This window comes from Columba livia, chromosome 4, assembly GCF_036013475.1.
Source record: "Columba livia isolate bColLiv1 breed racing homer chromosome 4, bColLiv1.pat.W.v2, whole genome shotgun sequence".
In the NCBI taxonomy this organism is placed as follows: domain Eukaryota; kingdom Metazoa; phylum Chordata; class Aves; order Columbiformes; family Columbidae; genus Columba; species Columba livia.
This window is the reverse complement of record NC_088605.1, coordinates 521,764-535,619: the sequence shown is the minus strand read 5'-3', so window position 1 is coordinate 535,619 and position 13,856 is coordinate 521,764. Positions and strand designations below refer to the sequence as shown.

General features: G+C 68.0%; 2 protein-coding genes and 2 non-coding genes across 5 annotated transcripts; 1 reads left to right on the top strand and 3 right to left on the bottom strand.

The window, feature by feature from the left end:
* Window positions 1-81: 81 nt before the first annotated feature.
* IDH3B (isocitrate dehydrogenase (NAD(+)) 3 non-catalytic subunit beta) lies at window positions 82-8,953 on the top strand. Of its 2 annotated transcripts, XM_065060114.1 has the most exons (13): window positions 82-195; window positions 494-574; window positions 2,246-2,344; window positions 3,060-3,180; window positions 3,850-3,910; window positions 4,487-4,619; window positions 5,491-5,624; window positions 6,004-6,106; window positions 6,644-6,790; window positions 6,881-6,975; window positions 7,049-7,109; window positions 7,455-7,865; window positions 8,791-8,953. In XM_065060114.1, exons 1-12 carry the CDS (start codon window positions 160-162, stop codon window positions 7,542-7,544), a joined length of 1,161 nt encoding a protein of 386 aa, XP_064916186.1. In that variant the 5' UTR covers window positions 82-159; the 3' UTR covers window positions 7,545-7,865; window positions 8,791-8,953. The 2 variants fall into 2 exon arrangements, with proteins under 2 accessions (XP_064916186.1, XP_064916187.1); XM_065060115.1 differs by lacking the exon at window positions 7,455-7,865.
* A 168-nt stretch (window positions 8,954-9,121) lies between these two features.
* Window positions 9,122-13,608, bottom strand: NOP56 (NOP56 ribonucleoprotein). Its single transcript, XM_065060113.1, has 12 exons — window positions 13,439-13,608; window positions 13,150-13,239; window positions 12,509-12,623; window positions 12,279-12,440; window positions 11,995-12,193; window positions 11,305-11,492; window positions 11,069-11,220; window positions 10,794-10,894; window positions 10,367-10,515; window positions 10,066-10,187; window positions 9,767-9,901; window positions 9,122-9,636 (listed from the first exon to the last, which is right to left on the bottom strand). Exons 1-12 carry the CDS (start codon window positions 13,439-13,441, stop codon window positions 9,421-9,423), a joined length of 1,632 nt encoding a protein of 543 aa, XP_064916185.1. The 5' UTR covers window positions 13,442-13,608; the 3' UTR covers window positions 9,122-9,420.
* On the bottom strand, window positions 9,963-10,031 carry LOC135579491 (small nucleolar RNA SNORD57). Its single transcript, XR_010472639.1, has one exon. It is a non-coding gene; the product is annotated as a small nucleolar RNA SNORD57 (small nucleolar RNA).
* On the bottom strand, window positions 10,255-10,325 carry LOC135579492 (small nucleolar RNA SNORD56). The gene has a single exon (XR_010472640.1). It is a non-coding gene; the product is annotated as a small nucleolar RNA SNORD56 (small nucleolar RNA).
* Window positions 13,609-13,856: the final 248 nt, after the last annotated feature.

Genomic DNA, 13,856 nt, shown 5'->3' with positions numbered 1-13,856 from the left:
TCCCCGGGTTTCCCCTTGGGGGTCCCCGGGCGCCTCCCTAGGGGGTCTCGGGGAGTGAGGTGCTCCCGCCCGCCCGCCAGGGGGCGCCGCAGGGCTGGCCCCGCCCCTCCGCGCGTGCCCTGGCCGGTGCGCAGGCGCGGTGCATGCTGGGGCGGCGAGATGGCGGCGCTGAGCGTGGGGCGGATGGTGACGGGGGTGAGGACCGGGGGGACGCGGGGAACGGGGCCGGGGTGCGGGGCGGCGCGTCCTCCGGGGCGGCTGTCGGTCCGGAGGGCCGGGCAGGGGAGGTGGGTCGGACTGGGTGGGGGAGAGCGGCCGGTCTGGATGGGGGTGTCGGGTGGGATTGGGGGTCAGCCCGGGACGGGGCCCGGGGGGAGGGGCTGGGTTGGGCCGAGGGGAGCGGGGGGGTGGTTGAGCTCAGACTTGGGGCTCAGCCCGGGCTGGGGGTCGGGGCTCGGGGTTCCCCGTGTCTCACCGTCCTGCTGCCCGCCAGGGTCTCCTGCGCGCCCAGAGCCTGCGGCCGTGGCGCGGCCTGTGCGTGTCCGCCGCCCTCCGGCAGGTGCCCCGGCCCAAGGTGAGAGCGGGACCCGCCGCGGGGCAGCGAGGGGCGCGGGGGGCTGAGCCCGGGCGGGCCGCGGCGGGGGCTGCGGGGCGCTGCAGCCGGAGCTCGCACCGTCCGGGCCCGTCACCGCCGGGACACGCGGGACGGTTCCCGCGGGGCCGTTCGGCCGCTGGCGCGCAGGGGCGGGTCTGCTCGCCGCCCGGCGCCGTGTGCCCGCGCCCGCCCCCGCGGCGCCCCCGCCTCGGCAGCCCGAGCTGCGGCCTCGCTCCCTGCGGGCGCTGCCGCCGCGTCGGGAGCGCGAGTGCTTGCGTGAGAACCCGCGGCCAGAGCGGCGTCAGTGCCGTGCTGGGCACCCTTTGATCCGGCCCTTGCTGTCTGGCCCTGACTTTACTGTGCCCGCCTGTAGCCGCTATCGTAAAATACCACAGGGGATAGCGTGGGAGAGCAGCCGCTCAGCGTTATTCGGGCTCTGTGGGCGGATCAGAGCTGCGAGGGAGACAGGAGCTGGTTTCTGCGGGACCGAGGGTGGCAGAAACAGCCCCGCCGGAGAACTGAGGTCGGTCCCGCTCATGGGGCCGGGGCGGCGCGCGCCCCTCCCGCTGGGGGCGCGTTTCGTGTCTGAGACGCTGTGGGGACGCGCAGCGCCGAGCGCGTCCCTTGGACCCCGCGCCGCGGTTCCTCTGCGCATCTCTGCCGCTGCGTGGGCGCGGTTGCGGGGCGGTGGGTGAGGTTCCCCGCCCAGAGCTTGCTCCTCTGGCTGTGTGCTCCGCGACACTGGAACCAAAAGCAAAGAAAATCTCCTCCTTTCTTTTCACACTCTTTAATTTTGCCTTTCCACGTTCACCATTGCCCTGTGCTTCATACTTTATGCCGCTGACACATTTGTTGCGTTGTGTCGCTGCTCGTTTCCTTGGTTTGTTATCTGATTAAATCGTTAAGTGTGACTGTTTAGTCCCCGAGGTGTTTCTGTGAAGCCCCGTGCCGGGAGCTCAGCTCTGTAAGGGAATTACTGGCTGAAGAAGGGCGATTATTGGTAGCTGGTGTAAACCAGGCAGCTGCGGCGGGCGCAGGCGGGGCGCGCTGGGGGCGGGCTCGTGTGCGGGGCGTCTCAAGAATTATCCTTGAGACTGATTTTGTGCTCAGGACTGAAAGAAAAAGCAGCTCAGCAAAACCAGTGAGACGCTGTGGGTGCGGGAGGGAGGAGAGAGTGCGCAGGGGTGCCGGGGGATCTGAGGGCGGAGTGGACACAGGAGAGTTTAGTAAGGAGGGAGAGGTGCCACCTGGAGGCCTCGCGTGGGGGGAGGCTTTGGTTTGCCGGCGGTGCCAGTGCTGCGCGGGCGCTGCGACAGCAGGAGTCCTGGCGCTCCGGCTCCCCGCCGGCGCTGCGGTGGAGCTGCGTGTCCCACAGCCGCGCTCCGCGTGCGGGGTCCCGCTGCCCCGCTGCCCCGCTGCCCCGCTGCCCCGCTGTCCCGCTGCCCCGCTGTCCCGCTGCCCCGCTGCCCCGCTGCCCCGCTGCCCCGCTGTCCCCCTGTCCCGCTGTCCCCCTGTCCCGCTGTCCCCCTGTCCCGCTGTCCCCCTGTCCCGCTGTCCCCCTGTCCCGCTGTCCCCCTGCCCCGCTGCCCCGCTGCCCCGCTGCCCCGCTGCCCCGTGCCCGCCCGCTCTGACTCTGCTCCTCCCCGGCAGGCGGAAGGCGCCAGGCCTGAGGGCGCGTTCCAGGTGACGATGCTGCCCGGGGACGGCGTGGGCCCCGAGCTCATGCACGCTGTCAAGGAGGTGTTCAAGGTAACAGCCCTGGGGGACGGGGACGGGGACGGGGTGGTGTCCGCGAGCCCCCGGGCCGGGCTGTCCGGCTGCTCCGGTGCAGCAGGAGCCGGCCGTGCAGAGCCAGGGTCTCCCCGCTGCCACACGCGGGTCCGGCTGGAGCGGCAGCCTCGGGAAACGTCCCGGGCTGGACGCTGTCCTGGCGCCGTCGCCCCCACGTCCGTTTCCTCCGTGAGGCGGCAGCCGGTGCTGTGGAGCTGGTGACGAGGACACAGCCCGGCCTCGCCACTGCCATCGGGAATGTGGCCGCAGGGCTGGCAGCGTCCAGCTGTCCAGAGCCCTTCGTGCCCGTCTGTCCCCCCGGCAGCGATGTCAGAACGTGGGGGTTGGCAGTTAATGGCTCTGTCCTCTGACACACGTGTTCTGTCACGTCAAGGCAGCAAAGGGGGGTGGCTGCTGTGATATCGATTATGCAGCTGAATCGATACTTACAGTAAGGACAGGGCGTGCTGGAGGTGACACAAACGTCCTTGTCCAGCTGGAACCGGGGTGACCCTGGCCCGGGCTGCTCCTCTCCCCGGGCTGCTTTGGGGCGTCCTGTCCCGGTGCTCCCAGTCCCGCCCGCAGCCCCTGCGCCGCGGGGCCCCGCGGGGCCGTGCGGTGACACGGCTGTGCGGTGACACGGCCGTGCGGTGACCCGGCTGTGCGGTGACGCGGCTGTGGCTGTGCCCGCCAGGCTGCCAGCGTGCCCGTGGTGTTTGACGAGCACCACCTGAGCGAGGTGCAGAACATGGCATCCGAGGAGAAGCTGGACGAGGTGGTCGACTCCATGAAGGAGAGCAAAGTCGCGCTGATCGGTGAGGAGCCTGCGGGGGCCGCGGTCCAGCTCGGGGGCCACGGTCCAGCTCGGGGGCCACGGTCCAGCTCGGGGGCCGCGGTCCAGCTCGGGGGCCGTGGTCCGGCTCGGGGGCTGCTGGCAGTGGGCGGGAATTCCTGTGGTTGGGGGCGGGAGGAGGGAGCACAGAATCACTGAATTGTCTTGGTTGGAAAAGCCCCTCGGGATGACCAAGTTCAGCTGTTCCCCACCCTGTCCCTGCCCCCTGTCCTGAGAACCTCCTGTCCGTCTGTCCAGCCCTCCAGGGCTGGTGACTCCAGCACTGCCCTGGGCAGCCTGTTCAATGCCCCACAGCCCTTTGGGGAAGAAATTGTTCCCACATCCAACCTCAACCTCCCCTGGCGCAACTTGAGGCCACTGACATTGTTTTTAAGCTAAGAAGCAAACTAGCAGCACTCGCTTTACTGAGCTTATCAAAGCGGAGGTTTTATCCAGCTTCTGCATTTGAAACGAGCTCTTGTACGGCCCCGGCAATGAAAGGACCCGTGAGGGTCCCTGGTAGTGGGACCCGCGTCCCCCCTGGCTGGGGTTCTCCTGAAGCCGCCCCGACCCGCGCTGTCCCCGGGCGATGTCCCCCGCAGCTGTCAGCGCGCTGCGTGCCCTGTGCTCACTGCTCTGCCCTGTCCCGCAGGGAAGATCCACACGCCCATGGAGTTCAAGGGCGAGCTGGCGTCCTACGACATGCGGCTCAGGTGAGCCCCGTCCCGACCCGCGCGGGGAACCGGCCGTGGTTGGGGGTCTGCCGCCAGCAGAGGGGTGCAGCGCCGGGACAGCGGCTCGTCACGGGGAGGCAGAGGGTCCGGAGCGACTGGCGCGAGCCGCCTCTGTGGAGGGTGACCGTGTGTCCCCAGGTCCTGCAGAGCCCGGCTGGCTGGACTGGACCGGGGTTGTTGGAAGTGTGTGACCAGGTGTGGCTGGCTCGGGGTGCCTGAGGGGGACGGTGGGCGGACGGATGGATGGATGGATGGACGGATGGATGGATGGATGGATGAATGGACGGATGAATGGATGGATGGACGGATGAATGGATGGATGGATGGATGGATGGACGGATGGATGGATGGATGGACGGATGAATGGATGGATGGACGGATGAATGGATGGATGGATGGATGGATGGATGGACGGATGAATGGATGGGCAGACAGACAGACAGCTGTGGGGAGGTGTCAGGAGGTGGGAGCTGTTCAGTGTCCCCAGCACTCCAGGGGACAGTCGCTGCCGCAGAAGCAGCTGTTGCTGAAGCGCTGCCGCTGTGTCTCTCGCAGGCGCAAGCTGGACTTGTTCGCCAACGTGGTGCACGTGAAGAGCCTGCCGGGCTACCAGACGCGCCACAACAACCTGGACCTCGTCATCATCCGCGAGCAGACGGAGGGGGAGTACAGCTCCCTGGAGCACGAGGTGCGGGCTCGGGGTCGCCGCGGGATGGGGGCTCTGCCCAGGACGCGCGGCTTCGCTCGCTGCCGGGACACGTCCTGCTGGCTGTGCGCAGCCGCTCAGCACAGCGGGAGCAGCGGTGACGACCGGCTGACAGCGATGGCGCTGGGAGGGTGTCGGGGGTGTGAACACAGAGCCAGCGAGGGGGCGGGCAGCAGCTGGGGTCACACCGGCAAAAAGGGACGTGGAACCTCTGGATGGGGTGACCGGTGTCAGGCAAAGACTGCCCGTGTCTGCGGCAGCGCCGGGGCTGCCGGTGCCATGTGGGCTGGCGAGCTGGGCACGGGCTGGGGGGTGCATGGGGTGTGGGGTGCACAGGCTGTGGGGTGCATGGGGTGTGGGGTGCACAGGCTGTGGGGTGTGTGGTGTGAGGGCTGTGCAGGCTGTGGGGTGCACAGGCTGTGGGGTGCGTGGCGTGTGGGCTGTGCAGGCTGTGGGGTGCACAGGCTGTGGGGTGCACAGGCTGTGGGGTGCACAGGGTGTGGGGTGTACAGGCTGTGGGGTGCATGGGGTGTGGGGTGCACAGGCTGTGGGGTGTGTGGCATGTGGGCTGTGCAGGGTGTGGGATGCACAGGCTGTGGGGGGTGTGGGCTGTGCAGGGTGTGGGGTGTGGGGTGCACAGGCTGTGGGGTGTGTGGGCTGTGCAGGGTGTGGGATGCATGGTGTGTGGGGTGCACAGGCTGTGGGTGTGTGGTGTGAGGGCTGTGCAGGCTGTGGGGTGTGTGGGTGCGTGGTGTGAGGGCTGTGCAGGCTGTGGGGTGCACAGGCTGTGGGTGCGTGGTGTGAGGGCTGTGCAGGCTGTGCCGTGGCTGCTCACGCTCCCCGTTCTCTCCAGAGCGCCAAGGGCGTCATCGAGTGCCTGAAGATCATCACCCGCGCCAAGTCGCAGCGCATCGCCAAGTTCGCCTTCGACTTCGCCACCAAGAAGGGCCGCTCCAAGGTGACGGCCGTGCACAAAGCCAACATCATGTGAGTGCCGTGGAGCGCGTGTGGGCACTGTGCGCCCTGCTGCTGTCCCCTCTTGTCACCTCGTTGCTCTCAGCTTTGGTGCCGGGCTGGCCCTGCGAACCGCGGGTTTTCCTCTCACGATCTGGTCTCCAGCACGAGGCCCCAGAGCTGTGTCCCGGCACCACCAGCTGGGATGGGACCGGCTCTGGCGCTGGGAGCTGCTCCCCCGGCACTCCCCGGGCCCTGGTTCCAGCGCCGCGGGCGCGCGGTGGTTGGGCTGCGCTGGGGTCACCCGCCTTCCCCGCGCCGCTGCGGCGGGACGCCCGTGCTGCGGGATCCCGCTGCTGTGCCGGTGTCACTCCTGTCCCGCGCAGCCTTCAGCGTGCTGCTCCTCTCGCAGGAAACTGGGCGACGGGCTGTTCCTGCAGTGCTGCGAGGAAGTGGCAGAACTGTACCCCAAGATCAAATTCGAGACCATGATCATCGACAACTGCTGCATGCAGGTGAGGAGCCCGGTCCCCTGCCCCGGGGCCGCGCTGCCGCTCCTGCTGCTGAGCCGAACCCTCGGGTGTGAAACGCCAACGGCTGCTGCCGGCGGCCCGGCAGGTCCGCCCTGTTTGCTCCTTGCACAGGAGAGCAGCCGCCTCCCTGCTCTGCGGGACGGGAGGTGACGCGGTTCGATCCACAGAATCACAGAATTATTGACGTTGGATAAGCCCCTAAAGCTCATGGAGTCCAACCACACCCCACCCTGTCCCTGCCCCGTGTCCTGAGAACCTCATGTCCGTCTGTCCAGCCCTCCAGGGCTGGTGACTCCAGCACTGCCCTGGGCAGCCTGTTCCAATGCCCCACAGCCCTTTGGGGAAGAAATTGTTCCCAGATCTGAGCTCGGCCTCCCGGGCACACCTGTGGCTCATCTGCCGGGCGTTGCTCTGTGGTTCCTGGGTGTTGCAGCCGGGCTCCCTGTCCCGCTGTCCCGTGGGTGCAGTTCGGGGCTGTTCCCAGGTTTGTGTCCCCTCACGTCCCCATTTCCCCTGCAGCTGGTGCAGAACCCCTACCAGTTCGACGTCCTGGTCATGCCGAACCTCTATGGCAACATCATCGACAACCTGGCAGCCGGTTTGGTGGGCGGCGCGGGCGTGGTGCCTGGGGAGAGCTACAGCGCCGAGTATGCTGTCTTCGAGATGGTGAGGGCCCGGGGTCCCTGGGGCTGCCGTCCCCGGGTGGGGGGCTGCTGGGGCCAGGGCAGGGCCCGTCACCGTGGGTTCCCTCCGCAGGGCGCCCGGCACCCCTTCGCGCAGGCTGTGGGCAGGAACATCGCCAACCCCACCGCCATGCTGCTCTCGGCCTCCAACATGCTGCGGCACCTCAAGTAGGTGCCATTGGCGGGGGGGGAACCGCGGGGGCTGGCGCAGGGACTGACCGCACTCCTTTCCTCCCACCAGCCTGGAGTTTCACTCCAATCTGATCGCGGACGCGGTGAAGAAGGTGATCAAAGTCGGAAAAGTGAGTGTTGGGCGGGTGTGCCGTGTGTCAGCCGCTGTGTGTGCTGGTGGCAGCGAGCGGCTCTGCGCGCCCGAGGGACACGCGTGTCCCAGCTCACCAGCCACCCCCGCTTCCAGCTCCGAGCCCTTTGCACCGCTCCTGCTGCCCGGCAGGTTAGGGACGGTCTGGCAGGGCTGGGGACAGCGGCAGCTGTGTCCCCGCTGGGGCTATGGCAGGGTTAGGGTGCCTAGAGGGAAGCTCCTCTCCTCTCCTCTCCTGTCCTGTCCTCTCCCTTCTCACGATCATTTCACTTGGTTCACAATCACGTTTCTCCCGTTTCTCCCCTTCCCTGTGTTGGCTTTTTAGGTGCGGACGCGGGACTTGGGCGGTTACTCCACCACCTCTGACTTCGTGAAGTCTGTGATTGACAACCTGCACCCCCACTATGGGGCCTAGGACCAAACCCTCCCCCCCCAATTAAAGGGTCCAGCAGTTCCCTCCACCCGTGTCCACATGCTGTCCCCAAACCCCCGGGGAGGGGACAAGGGCAGCTTGTGGGGCGGCCGGTGCCAGGAGCCAGCGGGCAGCGAGCACAGGCCCCGCCCGGCCCTGCCCGCAGCGCCGCAGCCCCTCCCCGTCCCCTCCGGCCCGGGGTGAGCCCTGAGCCCGCCAGGAACCTGCAGCTTTAACCGGAGCCCGGGGGAGTTCAGCTGGGGAGGAGAAGCTCCAGGACACCTTAGTGCGCCTTTCAGTGCTTAGAAGGGGCCCACAGGAAAGGTGGGGACAGACTTTTGAGCAGGGCCTGTTGTGACAGGGCAAGGGTGATGGTTTTAGACTAAAGGAGGGAGATTCAGACTAGATAGAGGTAGGGAAGTTTTTTCCCCTGAGGGTGGTGAGAGCCTGGGCAGGTTCCCAGAGAGGTGGTGGATGAACCATCCCTGAGACATCCCAGGCCAGGCTGGACGGGGTCTGAGCACCCTGAGCTGGTGAAGATGTCCCTGGCATGGCAGGGGGACGGGGGAGGTCCCCTCAGCCCAAACCGTCTGTGATTCTGCACTCCCCTTCCCCGCGGGCAGCAGATGCAGTTGCCGTGGGTATGAACACCCGTATTACTCTTAGGAGTGTCGAGACAGTTCTCCAGCTGCTTGCTCAACAATTAACTGCTTGAGGTATTGTTCATCTAACTCTTACTAACAGCAGCATTTTAAGACCAAAGTTTAGGCTGCACTGTTGCAGTTAATCCTGTGGTGTTGCTTTCCTGAGCTTGTACATAACTCTGGGCCAACATAAGCTTCACCTGCAGATCCTTTGCAGTTTGAATCCGCTGGTAGCTCTTACAGCATTATGGTGCGTTTTTTACTGCGCAGTGGTAGATGTGACCAGTGAAACGCTTAGATCTGTGATTTGCCGGGAGACAGTTTGGGCACGGGCTCCAAGAGCAAGTTTTAGTCTCAAAGAAAATGTTGAATGCGATGGACGGTACATTAAAGCAGATAAATGGGAGTCAGGGGGAGGATGGGACGCCCAGGCCGGGCCCAGGCGGGGAGCAGCAGCTCAGGGAGTGCCCCCTCCCTGCCGTGGGCAGACCCGCTGCGCAGCGTCCCCGCTCCCGGGGCACAGGGACCCTGGGGACCCTCCCGAGCCTCAGAGAGCAACAGCCCCAGCGCTGCGGGGACCCCCCTCACCTCCCGTCTCCTTGCAGGTGCGCACGGCCGACATGGGGGGCTACGCCACGTCCCAGGACTTCACCCAAGCCGTGATCGCTGCCCTGGACGCCTGAGCCCCCTGCCCTGCACCCCAGTAACTTATTGCTTCCTGCTAATAAAAAGTGGCCTCTGCAGCATGGGGGCTGCCGGGCACCCCCACTCACAGCCCCGTCTCTGCCCTCCGAGCCGGGGAAGGACAGTGGTGACTGCGGAGTGCAGCGCCTGTGCTGGGGACAGCACTGTCACCTCTTGCCTGAGCCACACAGCCCCCCGGGCTCCCCACAGCCCCCCGGGCTCCTGCCCTTGCGGCAAAACACAACACGAGGGTCAGCAACCGCCTCAGCCCTTTACTGAGGCCCGTTCACACCGAGCGGCTCACCCCGCAAACGCCACGCGCTCGGGGACACGGGACAGCGCCGCAAAAGGCACAGCTGCCGGGGCCCGGCCAAAGGGACCCACCTGGGCCCCGGAACGCACTGATGTCACCTCAGCACAGTGCATGGGGACACGCGGCTGCCACCAACACCAGTGGGCAAGGGAGGTCACAGCACCGACCTGCCCGTCTGTCAGTCAGTCAGTCCATCAGTCTGTCTGTCTGGAGCACAGCCCAGCTCAGCCCTGTGCCCCTAATCCTCCTCCTCAGAGTCCTGTGCCTTCACCTTTTTCTTCTTCTTCTTCTTCTTCTTCTCCTCCTCCTCCTCCCCGTCAGCCTCCAGCGCCACTTTCCTTTTCTTCTTGGGCAGAGGCTCTTCCAGCCCGTTCTCCTCAGGCTCCGGCTCCTCCTCCTGCTGCTGCTGCTGCTGCTTCTTCTTCTTCTTCTTCTTGGGCTCGATATCGTTCTCCTGAGGGGACGCAGGGTCAGCAGGAGCCGTGGAGCTGCCCCACACCTGCCCCCACGGGGCCGGACCCCCCAGACCCCGCGCAGCTGCCCCATGGCTCCCGCAGCCCAGCCCCCGGCAGCCCCGGCCTCACCTCCACCGCCAGCACCGCGTTCTCCGCCTCCTCAGCCGCCGCAGCCAGCGCCTCCAGCCGCCGCTTCTCCCTCTTCTTCCTCTTCTTCTCCTTCTTCTCCTGCTTCCGCTTCACCTCGGCCACCACCTCGCTGGCCTGGGGGGCAAAGGGAGCTCGTCCGCGGTTCCCAGCCCAGGACCCCCCAGCGCCACGGGTCGGATCAGCCTCATTAAATCAGTCTTTGGCCTCCACAGCAGGTCAGGACAACAAAGTGACATCACCTCCGACCAGGGGACACGGCCGCCGTCCCGCAGCCTCACCTCCACCACCGCCTCCTTCATCACCTCCAGGTTCTTGCGGGGCGGCTGCCCCGTCTCATAGAAGGCCAAGCGCTCCTCCACCTGCTCCCGCAGCTTGTCCCCAAACACGCTGGTGGGGACTTCTGCGGGGACAGAAAAGGGGCTCAGCACCCCCCGCCCCGCTCAGCACCCCGCGGCCACCCCCCAGCCCTGCTCAGCCCAGAGTCGTCACCATTCACACTGTGAGATGCTGTTGACGAAAAATATTGCCATCATGGCAGGGGCCGCCGGTGCCCGTCCCCCCGCCCCGTCCCGCACGCACCTGAGAAGCAGTCGATGCGCGAGGCGATGGTGCACTTGTTGGCCAGGTACCGCGAGATGCGGCCCTTGTTCTTGGCGGCCGCGCGCCCGATGAAGGTGGAGTGGAAGATGAGCCCGTACTTGGGGGTGTTCCCGCGCGTCTTCAGAGCCCTGGAACCAGCCACGGGGGTCAGGGGGCACACGGGAGCGCCTGGGGCCACGGGCACCCCGGACCGGAGCTGCCACCCGCCGCCCCTGCTCGCCCACACCAAACAGCCCGGCCCGCGGGACGGCCGCCCCCCGCACCGCGGACGGGACACGCACAAAGCCACGGTGGTCGCTCAGCGGCTGGGGCGGCTGATCACGCGCAGCCGAGGCCGCGGAGACCCGGCGCGTCACAGCCGGCGGCCCAGGGACCTGCCATCACCGCAACCACCCCGCAGCGGTACCTGAAAAGGGCTTTCTCGGCCCCCAGGATCTGCACGGTGGAGGCCGGGTACTTGGCCAGGTTGGTCAGGCTGCCGGCGTGGGAGATGAGGCGAGCGCCCACCTGGGAAGACAAGGACGGGTTACAGCGCACCCGGCCGGCTCCAGAGCCCGCGCAGCCCCCCGGGCGCGGATCAGCAGTGAGGGTGTCAGCAGGAGCCTCAGGGGATTGACAGATTCACTCAGTCATCATCTCCGCAGCCCAGGGCAGGCAGGACGCGGCCGCGCTCGCACTCACCACCTCCCCGATGAGGGCCGAGAGGCTGGGGGCCACCTGGCTCATTTTGGAGCGCAGATACTCCTGCAGGCCCTTGCGGTACTCGGACAGCGAGATGACGCGGCTGGAGAAGCTCTCGATGTTGATGAGGTCGAGGGGGGAGATGTCCATGCCTGCGGAGATGGCAGCGGGGGCTGAGCGGCACCTCCCGGGGCACACGGGACCCCCCGGAGCTGTCACCACCCGGCCCCACTCACCCATGGAGGAGCGCGAGGCCTCCAGGATGGCCTGTGCCTTGGCGCCGTCCATGACGATCTCCTCCAGCCCCTCCAGGCTCTCCTCGCTCAGCTCCCGCCGGTTCCCGATGAACTTGGCCAGCCGGCAGTACGTGTAGTTCTCAGACACGATCTTGATCAGCTCGGGGAAGTGGTACCCGTACCACTCCCTGGGGGACAGCGTCAGCGCCGCGGCCCGGCCGCCACCCCGCGCGTCCCCCACGATGCGCCGCTGACACGGCACCGTGGCCCCTCAACCCACGTGTCCCCCCAGCCACGCTCCCGCTGTGTCCCCTTGCCCAAGTGTCCGTCCCCCCATCACACTCACCCTGCACGTCCCAAGATGTGCTGTGACACAGCGCAGTGTCCTCTTGCCCCGCGTGTCCCTCCAGCCACACTCCTGTCACAGCCCTGTGTCCCATTGTCCCGCATGTCCCCCCAGCCACACTCCCGTCACAGCCCTGTGTCCCATTGTCCCGCATGTCCCCCCAGCCACACTCCATCACAGCCCTGTGTCCCCCAGCCACACTCGTGCCGCGGCACCGCCGCCGCGGCCGGGCCGTGCCCGAGGCACTGCTGTCGCTCCCCGTCCTGTGCAGGCAGCCGGAGCGGCAGCTGCCTGCGGTAAGCGTGGGGAGCCGGCCCCGCGCCCCGCGCTGGGACCCCACTCACCGCACACGCATGGAGAAGGTGTTGATGTCCTTGTCCAGCTGGTCCAGCAGGCTGATGGACTGGATGATCATGTTATCCACGCGGTTGACGTTGAACTTGACCTTGGCGCGGGAGTAGCTGTGGCCCAGGCCCAGCTGCGCCTTGGACGCCGACTGGGCCGTCAGGCCCTTCACCAGCGCGTGGAAGTGCAGCCGGATCCCTGCACCGGGACCGGGCGTCACCCTCGTGGCTGCGGCAGCGCTGTCCCCGCCGCAGGAACCCCCCGGTGTCCCCCCAGGACTCACCGCGCAGGATCTCGGCCACCACGCCCCCGGTCTGGCACTGGTAGCCCAGCTCCTCCAGGATGGCCGCCCCCAGCTTGGCGTCCGCCACCCCCAGCAGCGCCTTCTTCTTCTTGGCCGGCATGGACGTCTCCAGCAGCAGCCGCAGGTCCTCGTGCAGGATCCCTGCGGGGAGGGGGGTCAGCGGCGCTGCCGGCTCCCCGGGGCTCCCGCGGCCCCTGCGCCCCGCTCACCCTCCGAGATGGCGTTGATGTTCTCCAGGGCGCTCTGCGCCGACCTGAACGGGCTGAAGGCGACGAGCTTCACCACATTGTGGAACTTGCCCACGGTCAGGACGCTCTCCTCCACCTGGGGGGAGAGGGGACACCGGAGCACCGGGCCCGCGGGGCTGCCCCGGGAACGGCCCCCAGACACGGGGAGGCGGCAGCACCAAGGAACGGGCCCACGGGCCCCAGACCGGCACCCGCCGGGCAGACCCGCCCCACGGGACCGGATCGCGGCCCCCCAGCTGCCCCACGGCCGGTGCCCGTACCTGCGGCAGCAGCACTGAACCACCCCCGGTGCCCGTACCTGCGGCAGCAGCACTGAACCACCCCCGGTGCCCGTACCTGCGGCAGCAGCACTGAACCACCCCCGGTGCCCGTACCTGCGGCAGCAGCACTGAACCACCCCCGGTGCCCGTACCTGCGGCAGCAGCACTGAACCACCCCCGGTGCCCGTACCTGCGGCAGCAGCACTGAACCACCCCCGGTGCCCGTACCTGCGGCAGCAGCACTGAACCACCCCCGGTGCCCGTACCTGCGGCAGCAGCACTGAACCACCCCCGGTGCCCGTACCTGCGGCAGCAGCACTGAACCACCCCCGGTGCCCGTACCTGCGGCAGCAGCAGGCTGATCTCCTCCACCTCCCGCACGGCGAACAGCGCGTATCCGGCCGCGTGCTCGAACAGCACGTGCAGCAGCACCTGCACCGGCACCGGTCACCGCGGGCCCGGGGCGGCCACGGGCCCCGCTCCCGCCCCATCCCGCCCCATCGCGGCACAGGAGGCCCCGTCCCGGGTCCCGCGGCGCCCCGAGCCCGCGCACGCCCATCCCCGGCCCGCGCGGGCCCCGGCCCGGCCCGATGCGGGCAGATGCAGCCGGCGCGGCCCGCCGGGCACTCACCATCCTGCCGCCGCCACCGCTGCCCGCCGGAACTGGCAGAGCCGCGCCGGAAGCCCGCCCATTCTGCACGAGGCCAATCAGCGGCCCCGTCCCCGCGCTCTTCACCAATCGGCGTAGGCTGTCCTTGACGTAGCAGCCCGCCGCCAATCAGGTAGTGGACTGGACGATTCCTCCTGTCTTTGCCGCCTCTGCCAATCACGCTCAGGAAGCGCCGCGGCCTCCCGCCCCTTCCAGCTCTCGGCCAATGGGAACCGCCCGCGCGCCTCCCGCCCTTCCCCGCGCTCCGCTCCGCGCGCCGCTCGCGCCGCCGCGGCCGCACGTGGCCGCACCCGGAACCCCCCGGTCACCCCGTGTCCCCCCCGGTCACCCCGTGTCCCCGATCCCCGTGTCCCCCCCGGTCACCCCGATCCCCGTGTCC

What these genes read in the sequence shown, in the direction of transcription:
- NOP56 (XM_065060113.1), bottom strand. An exon ending in CGGCCCTCATCGGGGAGGTG is followed by an intron (nt 10,895 to 11,068) that starts GTGAGTGCGAGC and finishes TTGTCTTCCCAG; the next exon opens with GTGGGCGCTCGCCTCATCTC. An exon ending in ACGCGGTGCTGGCGGTGGAG is followed by an intron (nt 9,637 to 9,766) that starts GTGAGGCCGGGG and finishes GCGTCCCCTCAG; the next exon opens with GAGAACGATATCGAGCCCAA.
- IDH3B (XM_065060114.1), top strand. Translation starts at nt 160, where the DNA reads ATGGCGGCGCTGAGCGTGGGGCGGATGGTGACGGGG. An exon ending in TCCTACGACATGCGGCTCAG is followed by an intron (nt 3,911 to 4,486) that starts GTGAGCCCCGTC and finishes TGTCTCTCGCAG; the next exon opens with GCGCAAGCTGGACTTGTTCG. An exon ending in GTGCACAAAGCCAACATCAT is followed by an intron (nt 5,625 to 6,003) that starts GTGAGTGCCGTG and finishes CTCCTCTCGCAG; the next exon opens with GAAACTGGGCGACGGGCTGT.